Genomic DNA, 22,236 nt, shown 5'->3' on the forward strand with positions numbered 1-22,236 from the left:
GCGCATTCGCATTATAGCGCTCTCCCCGCCTTCTCAATCATCTTTCTCATCTTGCTCTCCGTTTATCATGTACATTGCCGCCCTGATCACCGGTGCCCCATCCTTAGTGCACCCACTGGCATACGCGCATAGACCACTACCCTTTCCCGCACGCATACGCAGGCACAAGCGAAAACGGCGTCGATGCACGCCGAGGCGTCGCTCACGTTCTTGTTTCATCCGAGAACCGACACATGGGTAAGCGAAGCGCACCTTCGCGTCGATGTGGAGGCGGTCGATGGCCACTGCGGAGGCGAACACGGTGGGGCAGCAGGGCAAGCGGTTGGGGGCCGTGATGCGCTCTCGTCATCAGCAACTTCCTCATGCACGCTGCTCATCTACGTCGCCCGCCATCACACTCTGCGCCGGGTCTTTGTTCAAGAGGAGAAGGGGGACGGCGCCACCGATGCTTTCTCGGATGAGGCTCCAGGCGCAACGTCCGTCTCGCCATCGCCTGCGGACGTTGCGCTTGGCTTTCCTTGCGAAGGCTGCACTCTGCCGCGACGCATCGAGGTGCAGCGCTACACCTGGCAGCCTTGCCATCAACCGATTCGCCACCTCTCTGCGGGCGACGGGGAGACAATGCGCTTGTCCAATGACCTGGACAAGCGCCGCCACCGCTCTCGAGGAGAGAAAGCGACTGCACTGATGCACCGCCTTGGGGAGACGGAGGTGAACTCCGTTGATGCCGGCTCCTCGCCGTGTTCCCATATACATCTCTTTTCCAGCAGCGGCACCGGCCTCCTCGAAGACATGGTCGAAGATGAGGAGGAGGGCGGCGGCGGCGATGGACTCGTATTGCACTTCGACTCTTCGCCGCCGTCGTCTTCTTCGCCTCCTTTTGCCCCCCGCGTGGAGGCGGCAGTGGATGACGTCGCACCCCCTGATTTGGTGAAGGGGGCGAACAACGCCACGGCGACGGCGGCGACCCCAAACGCGTTGCGTCTCCCTGCTCACGATGGAACGACCGCCGCGCCGCGTATCCCAGGTGCGGCTCCCGAGTCATCGACACAAACGCCATTGCGCACGGCGGCTACGGAGAGCGTCGAGGCGAGCTTAAGCGGTGCACCGCGCCGCCTGCTGCTTCTTCGCCCAGGCACAGAGGGCGAACCTTGTTCACTTTCGACCGCCTCCTCCACGGCAGTGCCGCCAGCGGCGCCGCTCTCATCAGCACTGAGCAGCGCACGAGGCAGTCGCGTCCTTCGCATAAGCACCGCCGCTGCGGCAAAGTCGGATACCCTCTTAGCGGAACCGGCGCAAGAGGCACCGCATACACCATTGCCAGCCTGCGCGGTCACCACCACGACTGCGGCAACTGAAGCGACCAGGAGCACCCTCAAGGTACCGGCGCCGACACGATCGACAATTCCCATCTCGGCCTCCGAGACAGCGGGCACTCCTGAGCCTCGTGAATGGCAGCCGTTTCTCCTGTCTTTTGCCTACCCAGTCTGCTCGACCGACGCTACTACTACGGCGCAGAAGCCACCGCCTCTACTGTCGGCGCCGGTGGCCATGAAGGGCCGCCGCACCGTCGCGGTGCACTTGGAGTTCATTGCTGTCGCGGTCGGTGAGACCACCTCACACCCTGACGCCGCCTCCATAGCCGTGCACTGCTCACGTGGGAGTGTTGCATCGTGCGGGTGGTCGTCGCAGTGCTTCTCTACCAACGTCCTTTCGCCTGACGTAGACGTGCACGACACCATGCACAGAGCATCACATGGATACTCGGTCATCATAGGCGATGCGTCCCTGGCGTCCCGCTGCTTCATGTGCCCGCTGGTGGCGGCCGTGCTGCCCGGCGATAGCGGCCGCTGCTATGACGCGACGTGCAAATTACCCACCAATGGTGGCACTGGGGAAGTGCGCGCTGGCCCGCTGCTTGATGTGTGGGTGCGTGCTGTGTCGGGGCGGCAGCCCTCTGCACAGCAGAGGGGCCACCGCAACGCGCGCGAATTTCTTTCCTCGATGACGGAAGTTGTGCTGAAGGATCAGCCGCGGCCACAGCAGGGGGCTGCCAAGCTAGAGGGCGCCACACGAGACGAGGGTACCTGCCGTGTGCCTGCGAAGCCGTCGTCATCATCTGAGTCGTCGCAGCCGTTGTTCACGACCGTCTTCACGGCGTCATGGCTTTCCCAACTGTGCTGCGTTTTCACCCCGTGTCGCCTTGCCACGTCACCCTACCGGCACCCGCACACGGGTGACGTGCGGAGGCCGCGACCGGCGAGGCGCTCCCTGTGGCCGTCATCACGTTCGCCAAGTCTGGTGTGGGTGGCGACGCAGGTGACGCAGGACTGCATCGTTACTCGTCCGCGCTGCCTCACCGGCTCCACGTCCTCGCCACCACTCCGTGCAAGTGAGCCAAAAGGAAAGGTGCGGTACTACTGGCTGCGAAGCGACCCCCGCCAGAGTGACGCGCTGCACCGGTATCTCTGTCGCGTCTTTGCCTGCTGGGCAAGCGCCACTTCTGCACCGCTTTCGACGTCGTCACCGCGTTTGTGCGCGTCGCAATGCACCGCGAGTGACGTTGTGGCGGCTTCCACTCTTCTCGACATCGTCGTTACGAAGGCTAACCCACCAACGCTGAGCTTGCGTGGTGGCGCTGTAGGCACCGCGTCTGCCGTGCTGGTGGCATACGAGACGCTTCACGCTGCGGAGCTGGAGCTGGAGGCCGAGGACGCGGCGGAGGCGCCGTCAGCCGCGTCTGCCACGCCGCTTGTTGCCGGAGCTGAAAGGCGAAGACTCTCTCCGTCGGCGCTGCGCGCCCGCGTTGCCATCACTGCTGCTGTGCTGCAGCACCTCATGTGGGGTGCAGTGGAGTGGTCGGATACGAGTTGCAAGGGCGAGGCGTCAAAGGACGCTGCTGTGGAGCGGAAGGCGGTGAGCGACCCCGAGCGAACACCATCGACGCCGTCGCCACCGGGGGAGCAGCATGTCGTGCATTTGGAGGAAGTGACCTCGCGTCTTGTGCGCGCCGCGCGAGCGCTGGCAGTGCACTGGGTGTGCGGCAGTCCGTCTCTCTTGCGCAACGCACCCGCATCGCTGATGGACTTTCTCACGGAGGAGCTGCTGCTGCTGTCCTCTATCTTGTCTGTGGGGCGCTTGCTGGGTGACATGTTTGCTCGCGCTGCAAAGGGCTTCGAAGCATGCAACCCTGTGAGGGCTCCATCCACGACGGGGCTCGAGATGCTGCGCCACTTCGCGACCGAGTATGCTTCTGCCTCACTGGCGGCGTTGGCGTGGCTGTCGCAGCACGCCGCCGACACACAGCTGCTTCGGGAAGAGGGTCTCGTGTCACTACGTCTCCACGAAGCCGAGCGCGCGCTGCTCTGTTCTGCGTCGGCGTCACCGGCCTCGTCGCGGCATGGTGGGCTGGTAAGGCACCGATTGAGTTCCGGCAAGGGCCCAGCGTTTCGACTCTGTTCTTACACTAAGGAGTCACATCAGCGCTTCTCTCGGGACGACGGCACAACTGTTGTAGGGAAGTCGGTGCTTCAAGCACCCCTGCGAGGGAAGGTGAATGTGCGCGTCGAGCACGCGGCTGTGATGAACGCGTTCATGGTGCACCTCGAGTGGACGACGACGATGTCGGCGGCAGCCTGCGATGCACCCCCGCCAGCACTCTTCCCGGACGTCCACGCAGCAGTGGAGCTGCCTTTTCTCCTACTTGTCTTTGTGGTCGCAGAGGACGTGGGCGGCACTGCACATGACTCTGCGGACTCTTCATGGACGAGCGACGATAGGAGTCTCAGAGGCCCTCGTGGCGTTGGTGGGTGCGCAGTGCGCCTGTACCAGGTGACGCCTTTCACCTGGCGCCTGAGCGCTGCCGCCTGCACTTCCAACGGCTTCGTGGCCCGCACGACCCAATTGCTGATGCATGCACTGGATCTGGTGGCGCGACAGCCGGATGTCTTCGAGGGGTTTCACCTGCAGGCTGTCACGGGTCTTGGCAGCGGCGCAACTACCACGGCGGCCGCCAGCGCACGCCCACGAACAACGCTGAAGCGCACTCGCGGTCGCCGGTGCGGCACTGGCTGTGCCGATGGCGCTGCAGAGGGGGGTGCATCTGCCACTGCTGTATCGAGCAAAAACGGGGCACTAGGCGCGGACACTGCCGCTGTGCGGCGCAACAGGGCCCAGCCTCGCGCAGGCAAGAGGCGAAGAACGGGCGTGGACGACAACGACGACGGCCGCAGCGAAGGCAGCGAGACGTCTAGGGTCGATGAAGACGGCACAATCGACTCGGAGGCCGATGATGACGATGCGAGCACCCTAATGCTTCATGTGGGGTCGAGCCGCGGCTTTCGAGCCGCCGCCGCTGCGGCGTCGCCACCAGACAGCGGCCCTGCGCGCCGCCGGCGACCCGGCAGTGGCTTTCACAAGAGCTCGAGCAACACATCTCTGTCGGTGTTTGACACGGCGCGCGTCATGCCCGTGGTTGTGTTTCGCCAAGATGCTGCCGCTCCGCTGCTGGAGGTGGAAGTGAGCCAAGCAAGTCAGCTGGCCGCGCAGCTCGCGGCGTTCGGTAGAAGGGCAACGAGGAGTGCCGGCAGAAACGCCAATGAACAAGATGAGGCACAGGAGGAGGCGTCGCGCGTGTTGTGCACATTGCTCGATCACTGGATCGGCTTCAGCTCACTGCACGCGGCGGCACCGCACTATGTTGCAAACTTGCAAGCCCGCCAACGGCACGGCGCTCTCACGCTGACCACGCAACTGGGCAGCTTGTCGTCTCACACAGGGGCGCTGACGGAGCGTTGCGTCCTTTACGCCTACGCGGACTTGCTGCGAAGTCTGTGGCGAGAACTGGCGCATCTTTCTGAATCCTCCCCACACTCTACGGAGACTTCTCCTTCGGCGTCCTCGCCCCTCACCAGATTCGTGTCGGTGGCTGCACTGCGTGCTCATGTGCTGGACCCTGTGCGCGTTGCGGCGGCTATTGAAGCTGCCATCGCCGAGTACGCGCGACAGGACATCGAGTGCCGGAAACGTCTACTGGCTGCGAAACGGTATGCGGCGGCTCAGTGGGCCTCGGAGGAGGCCGAGGAGAACGAGAAGGAAGGCGGCGCCGGCAACACTGGCGGCGCGCGGCGGAGTAAGCCAAAGAAGCAGACGCAGCAGCAGCAGCGGCAGCGTCTAGAGGAGGAGGTGTCGACCGAGGCTGCGGCGCGGGCCACGTGGGCGTCACTCGCCATGCAGACGAAGGCTCTCGTCCGCACGTTCTACGCGGAGGTGCTGGGGGCGTTTCCTCTTGCATCGCCACCGCTGCCGGCAGATAACCAGCCTCGCACGATACATGCAGAGGTGAAGAGTGGCTCTTTCTGTGGGGCGTCAGGAGGGAATGCGTTGCCATGGGGCGTGCCCAATTCTTGGGACCTTGCTGCCTCAGAGAAGCGTGCAGCCTTCCTGTCTTGTCTCCGAGGTTTCCTGCAGTCTGTGGAGGTCGAGGAGGAGGGGCCGCCGCCGCCGCGACGTGGTGACACGACAGCTCCTACCTTCTCGCCAGCTTTTCGACTGCAACTGGCCGGCGCATCCGCCGACAAAGTCTTCTCGCTGCAGACGTTGCCCTCCTCTTTAAAGTCACGACAGTGGCGTGCAACCGGCGCAGGTGCTGCGGCGGACCTGGACGTCACGGTTGCCCAGCTGGCCGAGACGTGTGTGGCGCAGCTGTCATGCACTCCTCCGCACTCGTGTCTCCGCTTAGCCGACGCCACTTCTGCAAACGCGCAGAGAGGAAAGAAGAGAGTTGACAAGGTGGTTCCGTGGCCGGCGGCGGGCGACGATGCAGCGGCACAACGAGCTGCTCAGCTACTGCTTGTCAGCGACGCTCTCCTGTTGCCGTGCGGCAAGAGAGCGTCGGCGGCTTCCGCGCATCGTCAGGCGACCGCTGCCAAACTTGCGCTGCCGTTGGCGCAGCTGATGATGAACGCGGAAGCCGTGCTACACTGAGCCCCACGCTCCTACGCTTGTGAAGGAACGTCTGCCCCTTATTTGTATGTCTTTTTGGCGATCATCTTCCTCGCACGGGACAACGCCGAAAAGCGACTTGCGGCTTACAGACAAACCGAGGGACGGTGTCCCCATAGCGCGCTAGAACCACCCGAGACGTTTAGCGCGGCTTGTCTGCTTTCTCGCGCATTCGAGCTGGGCAGATGAGCAGTAGGCAGATGGTGCAACGACTGCCACCCCTCCCCTCCTCCTCTCTACTGCTCGATGGTGATGGCGTGGGCAGGAGACGAAACAGCACGCCTGCGCATCCGCGCCCATTCATGCACACCAGACACACACGGAAAGGCGTGGACATGTGTGGCCGCTTTCACCCATATATGTGCTTGTGTCTATGTCTGTGCCTCGTAAGAACCGGCGCGTCCACAACTCTTCCTCTACGCTCTTCACCTCTTCTTCCCCTTCTCACCGATCAAGGCCGACGCCGCCACGCACCCGCCTGCACAAATAAAAGCACAGTGTGACATAGAGAGCCATCGCCCACTCAAGGCGCCGTCGGAGCGTTTCAGCGACAAGGAAGTGAGAGCAGGAGCGCCTCCGCGGCCCCGCACGCACCAAAGAGGACAACGCGAGACGCGTTACGCGGAACGCCACGTCCCCGTGCTTCCTTGCACACACGTCGTTGTGTGCACGCTTGCGTCTGTGTCCAAAAAGGCACCCCGCCGCGTTTTCTGTCGAAACCCTCCCCCTCCCCCTTACTCTCTCTCTGCCCCCGCCGTCTCATCATCCGACATTATTCTCCATCGTCGTCTTTCTCCCGCCTCTCCGTCTTTTCCGCTTGGCCCCCCCCCCCCCCGTGTCTTGTGCCTTATTGTCTCTCCTGTCTTCTCGCACGTCTGTCTCTCCGTCCATCCCTCTCCCTCTGCGTGCACTCGATTGGGTCTCTGTCTGTGTGCACAGACATATCTATCTATATACCTAGATATACATCTAGGTATCTAATGCATATATACATACATATATATGTTTGCGTATGTATGTGTGTGTGTGTTGCGTGTGCCGGTGCACTCTGGTTTTGCGCTTTCCCTCCTTCCTCGTTTTCGTTTTCGGTCTTCACCTCTCTCTCTTTCTCCCGTGCTTCTTTGTGTTGCACTTCTTCTGGTGTGTGTCACTGACTAGCGTGCGTCTGCGTGCCGCCTCACTTTCGCTTCCTGTGTGTGGGCGCGCATCGACTTCTTCGGCTTCTATCTGGGCTACGCCTGCTTTCTATTTAACACCAGCGCACCCGTTAGCGTTTAACGCGCCTGCGCATGTCGCAGTCACCCAATGCTGAGTGCCTGTACTCCCCCGTGGACGGCGAGGGCATGAAGCGGCTGTCGACCGCCACCTCGGTTCACAGGAACACCAGAGCAACCTCTCAGCGCCCTGCTCCTCCGGTGAATCCGAACGGCTCGGCGGCGTCCCCGCACCGCAGCCCGCTGACCTTGGTAGGTGCTCCGCGGCCAGGCGAGTCGAAGCCAGCGGCTGCCACCTCCGAAACCCATCCTCAGTGCGCCGCTGCCTCTCTCGGAGAATCGGCCTACGACATGGACGCTGGAGACGAGCTGCCCGCCTTCGGCTACCGCGGCGGCACGTCGACGGGCCTGAGGAAGAAGTGCCAAGGTAACGCGGCGCGCGAGTACCCGGTGGAGGGAACAGGGGACGGGGTACTGAACCCGTTGCGTTGCGAGGGCGGCAGCGACAGCGGAAGCAATGGTGCCAGCGGCAAGGTGAGGGATGGGGCGGCTATCGGCGGTGCTATCGCGGCTGACGACGGGCAGGCCACGTCGCTGTCCGCTACCGAGTCCGTGAAGGAGAACGGCAAGCCGCTCTTCTCCCTCTCAAACATCCCCGTTCCCACGACGGCGGAGGAGTACTACGCGCGCGTGGCCGAGATCGATCACGTGCGCTGCGGCCTCGGCCAGGAGCTGGAGGGCGACGCGAAAGACATCTACGGCCCCACGTGGCCCTTCTCACGCCGCATGATTGCCTCGAGGGTGTTCGGCACGAAGGAGTGCCCGGCGCCGAACTGCGACAAGAAGACAAACATCCAAGCTGTGACCGGTCCGCGGGCTTGGGCGCTCCTCTTTATCTACGGCATCCTCATTGTTTACCCGGTTTTCACAACCGTCGCCTACGCTGGCGAGAGCGGATGGCAGTGCATCATCGTTTTGTGGCTGCTCTCCGGCCTCACCATCGTCTTTGTGACGCTCTGCGCCTTCACAAACCCTGGCATTGTGCCGCGCCGTCGGCTGAGGAATGTGACAGACCGTGGCGACATTCTCATTGTGCGCGTCCCGGCGCCGAACGCGCAGGCGGTGCTCGATAAGCTGCAAGAGCTGCCCGAGAGAATGGGGCAGCCTCCAGCGGTGAAGTGCGGCAATGGTGGCAGCGGAGAAGCCGCCAACGCCTCTGCCTACACCGCCGAGGCTCTCCGCAGCGCTGTCGCGGACGGTGACCTCCCAGCCAGCGTTTTCAACCACAAGCGATCAACCATGTACTCGATGGAGCGGTACTTTGAGACAGATACAGGCCGCATAGTGCTGTATAACCCTCGCCTGAGCGAGTCCGACCTGGCTGTGCCCACGCTGGAGTTCCCGATCCTTTTCTGCAGAACCTGCCAGATCGCCAAGGGACCGCGCACGCACCACTGCAAGGTGTGCGACAACTGTGTGGATGAGATGGACCACCACTGTCCGTGGACGAACTGTTGCATCGGCCGGAACAACTACCCGTACTTCTTCGGCTCGCTCTTCTTCCTGCATTTCATGGTCCTCTACGCCATCCTCTACAACTTTGCTCAGGGCATCCGTCTCAGCTACCTGCACCCGGCGTGGGACGTGCGGCGTTTCCTGCGCTATGTGTACGGCATGCCCATAATCGTGTACATCAGCTTCTTCGTTCTCGGCCTCTTTTTCTTTCCGCTGATGCTGGGCCACTTATACATGACGTGCCGCGGCCTGACGACTGCCGAGATGCTCAAGCAAAAGTGGAAGAGGTCCGAGTACTTTGGTGGCATCAATCCCTGGTCACAGAAGCACTGGTACCAGAACATCTACGCCCGTCTGCTTCAGCGCTGGCCGGCGGCGCAGGAGGACCCGCTGCGTTGGCTGAACTCGCGCTACTACTACGGCGTCACCGTCGCCGCGGCGGTGGAGGATCAGAAGGTAGACTGGCTTCTCGCTCTGCCACCAGAAGAGCGGAAGAAGGTGGAGGAGAACGACGCTGCTGCACGAGAGGCTGGCGCGAAGATACGGGAGGAGCAGGAAGCGGAGATTGTGCGGGCAGCCATGGAGAAGCGCGGCTTTCACGTTGCGTGACGCCGTGGACGCTGACAACAACGCCGGAATCAGTGCGGAGGAAAGCTCTTGTCAGGGATTCGAGAGCGCGGGATTCGAGTGCCTTCTACCACCATAGCTGGAGGGCGCTCGCGTTACCGTTCTCGCCATTTGTGCGTTGCTTGGATTTCTCCTTGTGCGGAGTCGAGCTTATCTAGAGGCGCGGCTGTTTCGCTGCGGCAGATATCTGAGCCGCGACGAGACGGAAACATTTGAGGAGGGGAGGGGCGGAGGGGCGGAGGGGCAAGGAGCGGCGCCACCTGGATGCTGGTCCGGCCTTTCCCCCTCCCCCGCTTCCATCCTCCCTCTCTGTATTTCTTCTGCTCCATATTAGCTGCTTTTAATGTGCGTTTTCTTTTTTTTTTTTCGTGGAGGCTTTCCTGACTTCCACGTGCATACACGTCATCGCATGGTGCATGCGTATGTAGTATGTGCGCATGTAGGTATTCTTTTTTTTTTCAAATTGGCCAGGCCGCGTTTCGCCTCCCCACCCTTCGCTTCTTTTTCGGTTTCGTTATCGGCTTCTCACACATGTTTCCGCAGCGCACCCCTACCTTGTGTTTTTCATTTTTTTCGAAAGTCCGTGACAGGTCGGCCGTCCTCGTTGTTGTTGTCGCACCTCCTTTTCGCTTCCTTACCTTCTGTCTCACTGCGCAGCCGTTTCGTTTCGCCCGCGTACATGTGCATGTACGCCCGCATCGGTTCCATGCGGCTCCTCACTTCATGCCGTCTTTTGTGTGTGTGCCCCCTTTTTTGTGGTTCCGAGCACTCCGCTCTCGCGTGCCTGCAGATGGTGTTTTGTGTTATAGGGGAGGCCTGCCTCACCTCTCCCCTTCCCGGTCCATCTTATATATATTGCTGGTTTTCCTCCACGGTTGCAGCACAAAGAAGGAAAGACAAACCAGCCGCAGCCATTGATTAGGGTGATGATGATAGGAGCGCACCACATCGACAGCGTCGATATGCCTGATGCGCCCCTCCCCCTTTCCCTCTTTCACACACACACACACACACACACACACGCTACAGCGGCGAAGCGGGACCTTCGTTTTTTTTATTTCGTTTAACCTTTCTTTCCTGCTCGTGCTAAGATAGTCGTGGTGTTCTTTACGACATTGCCCCGGTGTTGGACTTTCCATGTCGTGGCTCTTTCAGGATCTGTTTCTCTCTATCTTTGGCTCATGTGTACATCACTTCATCGCCATCATGTGTCTTACTGCTTTCTCCCTCCTCGTCTCACCTGACCCTTTTTTTTTCGCCTTTTCGTTTGTTTTTCTCTTTTTGGTTTGCCATACTTATGTTGTGCATTCCATCCACGACATCAGATGGCCATCTCGCGTTGCCTTCTCTGTGCCCTTCGGTCGTTCTCCATTGTTGTCATGTATGTTTCTAATCAGGCGCGTCATCTTGTGCGGTCGACGTCGTGCACGGGCATTTAATCCAGCCGAAGAAAACGCGAAAAAGTGAGCGGTGTGGCAGGAGATGCCACGATGCCTGCATCGGAAGGACTCTTTCGCTCCTCCGGCCCCGCCCTCCCTATTGGCTCGTGCACGTGGCGCACGTGAACAATATGTGCGCGCCTGCGCTGCCGACCACTGTGCTGCGTCTCTCTTCCCTCGCAGCGGTGCACTGCGCGGCAGAGACGAGAGTTAAAGCGATGCGTAAGCCTCTGTTCGGTGCGCGCTCGGCCCTTCTCTTTCATGGCGCTTGATCCCCTTCTCCGCGTCTTCTGGGCATCTACACCCGATCGCAACGTCCCCATTCGCCTCCCCCACCACAAACACACGTACACATGCACACGCACGCGCACATGCACACTGGCACCGGTGTGCCACACCTGCGAGCCTATGCTTATCGCCCAAGAGGAGGCGCCCGCACTTCAAAACTCCGATACAGGACAGGTGTGACATTGCCGCACATTCAGCGACATCGGCTCCTCCTCTTCTGTGTCGTGCATTGAGCGCATCTGCGCAGCGCTCCTCCTCCGCGCGGTGCGTCAGCAGGGCGCTCACACCCCTTAGCGACTTCAAAAAAGCCCTCGCGCCTTGTTGTGATTGTCGCTGCCCACGCATGATCTAATAGGCACTCTTAGACTTTCACACAAGTACACACAGACTCACACATACGCACACACACACACATATATATATATACATATATATATATATATATGTATATCCCTGCTGCAACTCACCCCCCTGCATACCTCTGACAAGAAGGACAAGGCAACAGAGGGAAGAAAAAAGGGGAGGGGTGGCAGACGGACTTGATCGTAGCAGCTCCTCCATCCTCGCCATTCAAACATGCCAATCATTTTGCACGAGGTCCACGCCTTTCGGCGATGCACCGCACCGTATCTCCCACTCATCTTCCGCAACTGGAATCGACTGGTGCTGGTGCCGTACCGCTTAGCGATGTGGTGCGTGCACTTTAGTACCCTGATCTGTGTTACACGAGGCAGCGATCGCATGATTCGCGTCTCCTCCCTGGCGCGCGGCTGCGCGGAGGCGGATTACGTCTTCCTGCGACAGGTCACAAACCTGTGCCTTGCCACCAGCTTCCTCTGCTTGTTCTTCAACCTTTGGGGCGTCTTGACAACTCGCACGCTTCGCTTCGGTGTCGACAACTGGTTTCAGGGCTCCTGCCATTGCGCGGCGGCGGTGCTGTTGATCGTGTCGTGGCAGGCCACCGTGCACGTCGCGCGCATCTGGCAGGTATTTTACATCTTTTCCATCATCCCCACCGGCATCGAGGCCATCACGCTGGCGCACTCCTACTGGAGAGGGATGGAATTCTTTTGGTAGGGAACGAGGTGGGCAGAGAGGGGGTCGGGGCGAGGACGGAAGAGAAGTACGCGTGCCACAACACCCTTATCTCTCCTTGTCCGCTGCCGTTGACACAGCCGACGAGCGGTCCAATACCGCAAAAGCTGCACTTGTGTGGTCATCATTTTCTGGTGCCGATGGCCCCTTCGTGGTGGATGAGTTGCCGCCGTCTCTGCTGCTTCTTCTTTCAGCGATGCCACTGTCTCGCGCGTGTTGCCGATCAATCCTTCTGTTGCCTTGGGAGGCGGAGGGGGAGGGGCACGCGAGCAAAAGGCGCTTCTGCGTATGTGTAGGCACGTGAAGAGGCACGCCTGTGCCTACACACGCGTGCCACCCAGAGATGGCCCCTGCATCCTTGGCGACGCGTCTTCACATGCAGCTTATCATACGCCGCCCATCCCCCGTCGCTCTATGCGTCTCCCCACATGCACATGTATCTTGGGTGCTCTTCGCGCGGGTCGGCGTTGTGAGCTTCGCGGGTTGATCGGCAGCGACGGTCGTGACTCGTTACTGCGGAAACAACGCACAGAAGCCGAGAGGAAACAAGTGAAAAAAGAACAAAAGCGGTGCTGCCTTGCGTTTGGGGCTCGTGAAGGCCACGCCTTCGACGGTGAACGCGGCTGCCGCACTCACGCGCCACATCTTCGGGGCGCACCATCTGGCTTGCTTAGCTCTACCTTCTCTCTTCTTCTTGCACGCGTCTCGCCTCGTTTTACGTTAAAACCTTCTGCGTGACCTTCTCGCTCCCTTGCGAACCTAGGCATAGGCCCGAAAGGCGTTGCCGCCTTTCAGGATCCCAAAACCACGGGTACCCGTCGCTCCTTACCTCTACAGGCCCACATGGGAGGAGTTCTGCTGCGAGGTGAAGTGCAGCTCGCCCCCTTTTCCCCATTTTTACTATGCCCTCGTCGAGCCCGTCGCTCGGCCCAGTCTTTGAAGCCATCACGCCGCGCTTGTGTGTTCGCTACCTTCAGCGATACCTCGATGTGGCAGAGCTGCTTACGCTTTCAGAGACGTGCTGGACCTTCTTTGTGCGCTGCAACGAGGAGCCTCTCTGGCGCGAGTTGTGCTTGCGTCCGCCGTACATCGACGTGCAGCGGAAACTCGGTCTCTTCACCTTCAGAGGCTCATGGAAGTACACCGTCTGTGCCTATCGTGCGGAGCGCGCAGGAGCTGACCGGCAGAGCAGGCGCCCCAGCACCGTTGTTCTTGCTCAGTCACGGAGTATTGCTGATGCCTCGCTGCGCTTCAATGTCCTTCTCCCTCGTATCGTGTCCTACCTACAGGCGAGCGGGGAGATGAGCAGTGATGACGGTGGAGTTTGGATGAGTCAGTTGCGCAGCCCCTGTGCCGCGGGCACCGGCGCTGCAAGTGAGGTGTCCGTGGGGCTTGACAGCGGGCGCGACGAAGGCGCGGTGGAATCCGCCGTGGGCGCAGAGATGAGCGTCAAAGCATGGCAAGAAAGTGTTCTTGGAAAGCCCTATGCACCCACGCTGGCCGTGAAGTACCTCGGTCTATCTGCCGGCGCCATCAACTACTTCATGCACGATGGCACTTTCCTGCGGCCTCCCCTCCAGGCGCTTCGCCAGTCCCAGCACCGACTCGTGCGACCACACACGGAGTTCACCGACTACAACTGGTACGGCACCTGCTTGCTGGATCTCGTGCCACTCCCGAAGTGGTGCACCAATGCGCAGTTCTTTGTCACTCTTCGCTGGAAGACATTTTGCCGCACGCGCCGCCTGCAGTGTTGTGGCCACGCCACCGCTGCCCTCGACGACACCGGCGGCGCGCGAGGCCCGCTGCACCTGCCTGACGAGTTGCGCGGCGTGCCGGGTGTTGTGGACCGCCGCTATAGGCTTAGCGTCGATGCGTTCCAGCGCGAGTACGAGGCACCGAACACGCCCGTGGTGCTCACCGGCTGCATTGAGGACTGGCCTGCGCGTGACACGTGGCAGGACATACACTTCTTTCGTCGCTTTGCCTCTGAGGCGCTCAGGGCGAACGGAAGGACGGCAGATGGTCGCCGCTTTCGCATGTCGGCGGCGGATTACCTTGCCTACGAGGTCGCCACCAACGCCGAGAAGCCGATGTACGTCTTTGACAAGGTGGTGCTGCGGAAATCCACCGCCCTGCGGGCGGACTACGCGATTCCGCCCTACTTCACGGAGGACTTCTTCTCGTACATGACCGAGGAGGATCGTCCCGACTACCGATGGCTCCTCGTCGGCCCCGACGGCAGCGGCAGCCCTTTCCACACAGACCCGCACGGGACATCTGCATGGAATGCCGTGCTCAGCGGTTGCAAGCGAGTGACCTTGTACCCCCCACACGTCGTGCCGCCGGGCGTCGAGGAGGAGTGGATACACAGCGACTACTACGCATCAGAACCGTGCCTGCGGTGGTACCGCACGAGAGGCGACTCAATGCCGAGCGGCTCGGCGGTGTGCGGCACCTTCAGCAAGGAGCACGTCGGCGAGGCTTATCATGGTTCTGCGCGTGAGCTGCTACCTGTCGAGGCGTTGGTGTTCCCAGGCGACCTTTTGTTCATTCCAAGTGGCTGGTGGCACCAGGTGCTCAACATTGGCCACACGGTCGCTGTGACGCACAACGTTTGCTCCAGCCTTACCTTTCCTCGTGTTGTTGCCGACATGAACGCGTACGCAGATCGAACGGTGCGTAAGCGGTTCCAGTGTGCGCTGCGGCGTGCAGGACGTGACGAGCTGGCGGTGCAGCTGCGTGTTCCAGGTGCATAGCGTGGTGTGCATGTGGGTCGTCTGCTGTGGTGCATGGCGGGATTCGGACAAGGGCTGACGGCCAGCTATGCACGGCAGTCCATGCATCCACATCACACGTGGTGGCGATGACGCCGCCGTTATCAGCTCATCTTTTCCGCTGTGAGAAGTGGCTGCTGCGGCGTAAGAGAGGGACGGGTCATTAGTAGAGAGGCGGAACACACACACACACACACACACACACAACCCCTGCATGCGTCGAGCGGCGCACCTCTTCTACCCCCAACGCACATCCTGCACATGCGCACACTCCTGTCTCCCACCCCTTCGAGGGGGTCGCAGTCCTTTGTTCTGCGGTTCTTTTCCGTTTTTTGCATGTTCCTGTGCAGCTTCTCGCACAGCGTCCCACTCCTCCGTTCCTGTCGCTTCTTATCGTTCCCTTTACAGGCGCCCACAAATCATTACAACTTCACACCTTTACACGCACGCACATCTCCTGCGCTTGTGGGACGGCATACTCGAGCACACACGCCCCGCAGTGACGCCTATCCGCGCCGACTCTGGCGCATATAAACGCACGTTCGAACTGCGCTGTTATCGAGACGCACGCACATACCCTGGCCAGCTCCGCAAAGTAATCCACACCAGCTTCTTATCCGCTCATCTTGTCGCCCTCCTTTCTCGTTTTTGTTTTCGAGCTTCCGTTTGCGCCCTCCCCGGGCCGCGGCCCGCTCTGCGTGCGCGCAGCTGTACGTGGGTGATCCGAGTCGGCTCCCTCAGCGCCACTCAGCACGTCTCCGCCTCTTGCGCAATACCGCTGCTCTTGAGTGTGTCTGTTTCGCTTGCATGACTGCGTGCACACTTGCGTTTCTCTCTCCCGTTCTGTCCGCCCCCTTGTGAGCTGCGCCCGCCCAGCCTCTTTCTCTGATGCTTCTCTTTTCGGCTGCGGCCTTCATATTCTCGTCTTCCTTCACACCCCTCTCTCAGGGAGAGTGTGTTTGTGTGCTTTCTCGCCCTTTGCATGTGCGCCATGCCCCCCTCCCCCGCCCTTTACGCGCATCGCAGACTGGATTCCGTTGCGCTTGGATTTGGGGCTCTCTCGCCCTCGCCGCACACACCACCACGCCTCAACTCTTTCGTTTTTTTCCCATTTTTGTTTCTTTACTCTTCTCCTTTCGCTGGCCCGGATGACGCGGGGAGGGAGGGAGGAAGGGGGCCACACACCGCTCAGTGCGTCGCATCGTCAGGGTCCCGCACGACCCACCATTGCGGGGCGACGCCGAGCAGCTCCCCTATGCCCCTGCCCAATGCCGAGCCGCCTCTGGTGGGGGCTGAATCAGGCACCCGTACGCCATGGGGAGGACAGAGCGGCTCATCGCTGCTGATGCCGGCGGTGGGGCCCTGGACGGTGCTGCGGCGGAGCGACCTGAAAGGCCGCGTGTGGGCGGGCAGAGTTTGGGGCAGGGGGCGGTGGTCTCAGGTGACTGAGTCGGCGCATTTGGTGTACCGGGCGTGTCTCTCGCGCTGCTTCGCACGACGCGGATGGGGGGCCTGTGGCAGGGCCTAGCGTAGGCTGGCGTGTGACTTATTCCGCACGGCGGAGAACGGACACGCGTTGGAGGCAAGCGCGGAGCGGAAAAGCGTCTGTTTCATTTATCGTTGTCGTGCGCAGAATGTGTCGGCATATGTGTCGCCGTGTTGGTGTGACTTCCCCTCCGGAGCCGCACTTCTTGTGACGCCCTCCCTCCACCCGATCTAACGTACTCTTTTCCCTCTTTGCTTTCGTTTTTCTTTCCTCTTTCTGACTTGCTTCCAGAATATCAAGGCCATCGCTGCTTCAGCGGGCCTACACGTCGCCAAGCTGTCGCTCACACCCATCGTCTACACCGGCCCCACGAGTGCCGGTGCAGTCCCTAGGACAGTTTCCAAGCAGTCCTCCTTGCTGGAGCCACGGAAGAAAAAGGGCATGCCGTGCTACTGCATCGAAGAGGTCGACCTCGACATTTTTCGTGGCATATTCATAGAGCAATGGCTAAGCGGAAAGAAGCATAGCAGCTGCCAGGAGGCGCTCTTCTTCTGCACAACATGCGGTCCGCCAGCGGTGCAGGAGTCCATAAAGGGCTCCTCCGGTAGCGGAAGCAGCAGCGGCGCGAACCGGCGCAGCACCTATACCGCCAAGAGCTGCACCCCAGAGAAAAAGAGCTCATCCGCCAAGTCGACCTTTGGCAGCACGCTGAAAAAGCTCTTTACGTCGTCCAAGAGCAGCTCGAAAGCGGACCTGAGCACCATTTCGTCAAAGCAGCACTCTAGTTGCCACATACGCGAGCCCAGCACCCGCATCATGTCGGCAGAGGAGGAGGAGCTCCCGATCACACCGCGGACGGATAAGGAGCTGTACCTGTGCGTGACCTGCGGCTCGTGCTACTGCCGCGATCACGCTTGCGACCACCACTACAGCCGTCAGCAGCGCAGCACCGTGGCGGGCGGCGACGACTCCGAAGCGCCGCACAAGGGTTACCCATACCACTCCTTCTTTATCGGCGTCCCCAGCTTCGTGAGCACCCACCCTTCCCACATACTACAGGAGACGTCGTGGGGACTGCTTTTCCCCACCGTGACGGTGCGCGAGATCGAGGAGGGCACTATCGACCTGTCGAAGCCGCTCCCCTTCTACGAGCACTTCGAGGAGATCTGCGACGGCGGCGCTGCCTGCGAGACGAGTGCCTTCCACCCGAACAGTAGCATGACCTCCAACAGTTACAGCTTCAGCCGCGGCAAGAACACACTCGGCTTTTCTTCCAGCGGGATGCACACACGCATTCACAGCGCGTACAGCAGCAGTGGACACCTCGACGGGTCACTGCGGGTCCACTCAAAGTCGAACAGTTACATGGATAAAAGGGAAGACCGTCTCCCGGCGCGCCGATCTGCCCTGCTTTCCCCCGTCGGGGCCCACAGCAGCCTCTCTCTGCCAGAGTTTCACTCCTCGCCGCCTGAGAACTGGTCATATCTCATGTTCTGCGCCAGATGCGCCGATCGGCAGGCGGTGCGACTGAATGGCAAGCAGTGCGACAACGACATCTCGCGTCATGTCCACCTGCGCCGGCTGGGACAGCTCACGGCTCTGCTCGCGTACTTTCTGCTTCGTGGTGTGCGCCTCGAAGTGCCTGTTCAATTTTTGGAGTACTCCGCAAAGAAGCATGTGCAGCAGGTGGAGCGGCAACGCAGCCAGCAGCGTGCACACAGGTTGGCTGAGATGCAGCGTGTCGGCCGCGCCTCGGAGCTCGTCGGAGGTCTCGAAGTGATGGGAACGACGGGCGCGAGGCATACAAGCACCACCGGCGGTGGTGTGCGCATGTCGCCGACAGGCCCGAACGTAGCGGGTGACTTTAGCCTGCTGTCACGCACAGAGACAGACCACGTCATCACCCGTGCGGCAATCTGCGGCTTCGCCAATGAGAGCTATTTCTGCTATATGAACTCGGTGCTGCAGTGCCTGCTGCGGTGCCGCATCTTTGCGAACCCACTTCTGCACCTCGATCCGTCCAAGAGCCCTGGAAAACTCACGGCATCCGTGTCGCGTCTGCTGCACCACCTGGCACACCAGACGTATCAGGACGTGCTCAACGGTGCCGTCTTCGCGTTCGTGCGCTCGCTGCGGACGCAGATTTGCAATATCAACGTGCTCTTCGAAGAGGATGAGCAGCAGGATGCCCAAGAGTTTCTCATCACGCTGCTCAACGGCATCGAGGATGAGTTCGACAAAGGAAAGAGCGAAGAGGAGAAGAAGGCGTCGCGCCGTGTCAGCTTCGAGGGCGCGCTTCTCTCCGAGGTGACCTGCTCCCAATGCAAGCACTGCGTCCCGCGCAACGAAATGTTCATGTCCCTTTCCATCCCCATCGAGAAGAGCATCGAGGACGGTATTGCATCGCTCTTCGCGCCGACCACGCTGCGCGGCAAGGACCGCTACGCATGCGAGGGCTGCTTCAAGAAGCTGTCGCAGAAAGAGCAGCAGGGGCACAACGCCCTCGCCGCAGTCCAGGCCGAGGCAGAGAGGAGGGCCAAGTTAGATGGGAAGAAGCTCACTCAAGCGCAGATAGAGGAGCGCGTGTATGCCAATGCGCTCTACAGCGAGGCCGAGGTACGCACGTCGCTCTCCCACCTCGGCGGCAGCCTTGCGGTGCATCTCCTGCGCTTCCACTACGACCCGACGGCGCAGGACTTCATCAAGGTGCTCACACCGGTGCGCATCTCGCTCACCCTTGACCTCACCCCGTACGTCAGCCGCGAGGTAGTGGAGGCCTACAACCGTATGGAGAAGATCTATCTCTTGCAGCGCCGCTTCCCGACTGCGTCAGAGAAACTGATTAGCAAGTACCTACGCCACGCCAAGGATGATGTCAAACTGGCCACGCAGAAGATGTTAGATGACGGTCATGGGATAGCCGAGGCGGTGCACTCACGGCAGAGTAGCAGCACTGCCGTCAGCCGCACCCACACTGGGGTGGGAGCAGGCAACGCGGTTGGCGATGACGCGTCTGAGGATGTGGCTGGCGTCGGCAGCGTCTTTGGCGACGCCTCTGGTTGCACCTCCGGCTGCACCTCCTCCTTGGCTGCGACGCCGCTCAACAACCCCAACGGGGATCGGGGTACCTTTGCCAAGACGGTGGCCAAGTCTTGGGCAAACACCAACGGAGGCGCTGGCAAGGCTACACCGTCTGATCCCGCTGCTGCGATTTGCGCCATTACGAGCGACGAATTCGATCCGTTTGGCGAGCGCACCCCTCCGAAGCCATCGTTGGTGCGCCAGCTGGTGGGTATCGTTGCGCATCGAGGCTCGCTGCACGGGGGCCACTACATCGCCTATGTGCGCCACCTCACTCGCCCACATGTATGGTTCCGCTGCGACGACGAGGACATCGACGTGGTGGAGGAGAAGCACGTGCTCGATCACGAGGCTGAGGTGTACCTCGCCTTCTACGAGTAGTCACGTGGGCTGTCAAGTGCCTAGTGTTCACATCAAGTCAGGGCATGAGTGGCCCTGCTTGCTGGGGAACGGTGAGGCGCACAAACGGGTCCGAAGCTAACCACGCGTCGGTCTGCGGCACGTAAACGTCTCTCTCCCCTTCTCCCCCTCCCTCTCTCACTCCCTCGCTGCTTCGCACGGCGTATCTATTTTTGCGTGCGCTTGGTTTTGTTTGTGTGCGTATCTCGCGGTGCTTTCGTTTTGTTTCCCGTACTTATTTTTGCCCCTCTCTCCGCCTATGTCTCTCTCTCTGTCTGTGTGCACCGGCGGGCCCTCAGCTGCCGCCTCGGGCCTCTTTTCTTTTTGTTTTGCCTCCGCCCCTTTTCTCTCTCTCGTTCTCCTTCTCAGGCGTTCTAGAGTCTTCTGCCGTCCCTTCTGTTTCTTCCTCCCATGTGGTGCCGGGATGGGGTGGGGGCGGCGGCGGTGATGATGGTGGTAGTGTTGGTGGTTGATCGCATGTGAGATGAAGGGGCGAACAGAGACTTGGTTCGCATGGCATGGAAAGCGCGCTGGCAGCAAGGGCTCCTTCTCGCCGGCATTGCACCAGTTGCCACCCCCTCCGTTGATACGCATACAGTACATGTGTGTATGTACTCGGTCCCGTGCTGATGCGCCCGCCGCTTGCCAAACGTTTGCTTGCGTGAATGTGTGCCTGTTCGTTGGTGTCGGTATGCTTTGTTTTCTGTTCAGCCGTGCTTGCTGTTATCTCTTTCACGCCCCATTCTGTTTTTTTTTTGTGTTGTTGTTCGTGCGTGGTCGTGCCGAGCCGCGAAACTCATGAAGCAAGGCGCAGTCAGAGCGGAAAGAGGGAGGTGCGAAGGGAGGCGTCGCAAGGAGTAGAGATGACCGCTGCGCGCGTGTGTGTATGGGTGGGTGGCGGGAGAGTGTGTCTCACTCATGCAGACGCCAACGACGGCTTCGCTCCCGCGGCGTACTCACCTTTGCTTTATTTTCCTCTACGCTCTCCTCCGCCTTTTTGCTTTTCTTTTCCATTCGCTCTCTGCGGAAGACCGTGGCCGCGCAGAGGAAGCAAGCAGGGCACCTCGCACACCCTTCACCCTGGGGTGTGCCGTGGCGCGTTTGCCTCCTTTTTCTTTCCGTACACGGCGGATGCGGATCTGAGCCGCCATGGCGCCCTCCCCCCTCTCCATCGGGCTCGCCCGAAGGCATGCATATCCCTATCGTTGCTTGCGCGTGCACTGCAGCATCATCTCTCACGTCCCTTTGCCTGCTTCCCACGCTTTGGCTTTCTGCGCGTCTCCCGCCTCGTCAACGTTGCCACTGTGGTGATCATGGCGTAACGCGCCGTCAACGGAGCACGGGGCCTCCTCCCCACCGAGAGAGGAAAGCGCTCGCTGCCGTGCGCGTCTTTGTGTCGCTGTTGCATCACTTCACGGCTCTCTCCTCGAGGACGATCACTTCTACACCGAAACGTGAAAGGCACAACAGGAGAATAACAAGAGAAAAAGGAAAAAAAAACGGTGTTGCCCATGAGCGCCCACACCCGCCAAATGGAAAACCCCACGGGGGTGGTGCACCGCTTCATGCAGGACCATCAGCGTGTATGCGTGTGGCTTGTGCACGATCCGCAGATGCGGCTGGAGGGCAACCTGCTCGGCTACGACGAGTTCATGAACGTCGTGCTGGGTGATACGACCGAGACGAATCTTCGAAATAACAAGAGCTACCGTCTGGGCAAGATATTGCTGCGTAGCGACAACGTCGGCGTGATCTACCCCATCGGTGTTTAGAGTTGAGGCAGCGCTCGGTAGCAGTGACCCCTTCACAGAGTGGAGGGGCTTCGTCTCGTATCTCCGTGCGTGAAGCACGCCGATGCCCTGTTGGTAGTCATGGAGGAGGACATGTGTTGTTATGTTGTCGTTTTGGTAGTGGTGCGCACTCGCGTGTGTGCGCGTGAATGACGGAGGTGTTTTGTGTGCATGTCTGCGCTGGAGTGCCATCGGAGTGGGCGAGCACGAGGAGGGACGAGGTGCAGGGTGGCCGTGGGGCCGTGGGTGGATGCTGCGTGAAATCCTTTAGCTCGCTTTCTCTTTTTGTTGCCCTTCCCTCCGTGCCCCGCGTTCTTCTGTAACCGTTGCCTCTCTTGCGCGTCTCCCACTTCGCGTGATTTAGCAAGGAAAACAGAACAGCGAACGAAAATGCAAATCAGCCGAAGCAAAGGCGGCCTGGCGTTTGTATTTTATTTCGAGGGGACGGTGCGTGTGTGTGTGGGTGGTGGTGGTGATGGCAGACGCGGGGCGTCTGCATCTGCCTGCGCTGTCTTGCGACTC

General features: G+C 60.6%; 6 protein-coding genes across 6 annotated transcripts; all 6 read left to right on the top strand.

The window, feature by feature from the left end:
* Nucleotides 1-621: 621 nt before the first annotated feature.
* On the top strand, nucleotides 622-5,985 carry LINJ_30_1220 (conserved hypothetical protein; the record flags this gene model as incomplete). The annotated part of the gene is made up of 1 exon (XM_001466929.1): nucleotides 622-5,985. One exon carries the CDS (start codon nucleotides 622-624, stop codon nucleotides 5,983-5,985), a length of 5,364 nt encoding a protein of 1,787 aa, XP_001466966.1.
* Nucleotides 5,986-7,292: 1,307 nt separating this feature from the next.
* Nucleotides 7,293-9,341, top strand: LINJ_30_1230 (hypothetical protein, unknown function; the record flags this gene model as incomplete). The annotated part of the gene is made up of 1 exon (XM_001466930.1): nucleotides 7,293-9,341. One exon carries the CDS (start codon nucleotides 7,293-7,295, stop codon nucleotides 9,339-9,341), a length of 2,049 nt encoding a protein of 682 aa, XP_001466967.1.
* A 2,321-nt stretch (nucleotides 9,342-11,662) lies between these two features.
* Nucleotides 11,663-12,163, top strand: LINJ_30_1240 (conserved hypothetical protein; the record flags this gene model as incomplete). The annotated part of the gene is made up of 1 exon (XM_001466931.1): nucleotides 11,663-12,163. One exon carries the CDS (start codon nucleotides 11,663-11,665, stop codon nucleotides 12,161-12,163), a length of 501 nt encoding a protein of 166 aa, XP_001466968.1.
* Nucleotides 12,164-13,083: 920 nt separating this feature from the next.
* On the top strand, nucleotides 13,084-14,940 carry LINJ_30_1250 (hypothetical protein, unknown function; the record flags this gene model as incomplete). Its single annotated transcript, XM_001466932.1, has 1 exon — nucleotides 13,084-14,940. The coding sequence occupies one exon, from the start codon at nucleotides 13,084-13,086 to the stop codon at nucleotides 14,938-14,940; it is 1,857 nt and encodes a 618-aa protein (XP_001466969.1).
* A 1,945-nt stretch (nucleotides 14,941-16,885) lies between these two features.
* On the top strand, nucleotides 16,886-19,906 carry LINJ_30_1260 (putative cysteine peptidase, Clan CA, family C19; the record flags this gene model as incomplete). The annotated part of the gene is made up of 1 exon (XM_001466933.1): nucleotides 16,886-19,906. The coding sequence occupies one exon, from the start codon at nucleotides 16,886-16,888 to the stop codon at nucleotides 19,904-19,906; it is 3,021 nt and encodes a 1,006-aa protein (XP_001466970.1).
* A 1,529-nt stretch (nucleotides 19,907-21,435) lies between these two features.
* Nucleotides 21,436-21,696, top strand: LINJ_30_1270 (putative small nuclear ribonucleoprotein polypeptide e; the record flags this gene model as incomplete). The annotated part of the gene is made up of 1 exon (XM_001466934.1): nucleotides 21,436-21,696. One exon carries the CDS (start codon nucleotides 21,436-21,438, stop codon nucleotides 21,694-21,696), a length of 261 nt encoding a protein of 86 aa, XP_001466971.1.
* Between the last annotated feature and the right edge of the window lie 540 nt (nucleotides 21,697-22,236).

The sequence above is a fragment of the Leishmania infantum genome, chromosome 30, assembly GCF_000002875.2.
Source record: "Leishmania infantum JPCM5 genome chromosome 30".
NCBI classification, from domain to species: Eukaryota; Euglenozoa; class Kinetoplastea; order Trypanosomatida; family Trypanosomatidae; genus Leishmania; species Leishmania infantum.